At 42.7% G+C, this 789-nt stretch overlaps 1 protein-coding gene across 1 annotated transcript; it reads left to right on the forward strand.

Moving 5' to 3' along the window:
• Positions 1 to 156: 156 nt before the first annotated feature.
• On the forward strand, positions 157 to 340 carry H310_14745 (hypothetical protein; the record flags this gene model as incomplete). The annotated part of the gene is made up of 2 exons (XM_008882671.1): positions 157 to 169; positions 249 to 340. The coding sequence occupies 2 exons, from the start codon at positions 157 to 159 to the stop codon at positions 338 to 340; spliced, it is 105 nt and encodes a 34-aa protein (XP_008880893.1).
• Between the last annotated feature and the right edge of the window lie 449 nt (positions 341 to 789).

Here is a 789-nt window from a genome sequence, read left to right on the forward strand (position 1 = left end):
TGGTTGAGAACTGGTTTGGTCGGATGAAGTGCCTCTGGGCAGTATGCAGTGACACCTATCGATGGAGAAGGAAGAGTTATGACGTTGTTTTTCAGACCTGTGCGGCACTCACCAATGTTCACGTCCGTTTCCACCCGCTGCGTGCGGAAGACGGCGATGCGCATGCGCAGTACGTCAACCGATTGATGTCTGTGGGTGTCAAAGTTACAAAGAACAAATGTGCTGAATCGCGTACGTACCGCTTGAAGAGGAAGGGTCGCCTCTCCATGTCTTTTGCGGTCGCCAGCAGCGCTTTGGCAGTCGATGCTGGGGAGAGTGGATCCGAAAATGGCTTCAATAGCGAAGCCGAATCACGTTCGATCTTCAAACTGCTTTTTGTACTTAATTAGTATATTTGCATGGATGTATATCGGGTATTTCACAAAATGTGTCGGGTATTTTAGCTTCCAATTCTACACCATTTGTTAAAATTATCTTAAGAAGTACTTGAATTAGGTGAATTCAGGCTAATGTCCGTCCGACATATTTGAAAATCGGTCGCTGTCCTGAGAAAACGGATATTTATGTCCCGTGAAGTGTGCCGAATTGACGAAGTGGGCAGTGATTTCCGAAAGGACTCCATGATCAGGAAACGGCGTTATTTTCGATCAGAGTGCGAAGTTTTGAGTTAGAGGTCTAATATGGAAAGTTTGTTTATACTTGATATATGTAGGCAAAAATATTTTCTATTTTATTATATACAAAATTCAAGTGATTTTATTAAATTCAAATTGAATTTTCAGCTACGAC

The sequence above is a fragment of the Aphanomyces invadans genome (assembly GCF_000520115.1).
Source record: "Aphanomyces invadans strain NJM9701 unplaced genomic scaffold supercont1.84, whole genome shotgun sequence".
Taxonomy (NCBI): Eukaryota; Oomycota; class Saprolegniomycetes; order Saprolegniales; family Verrucalvaceae; genus Aphanomyces; species Aphanomyces invadans.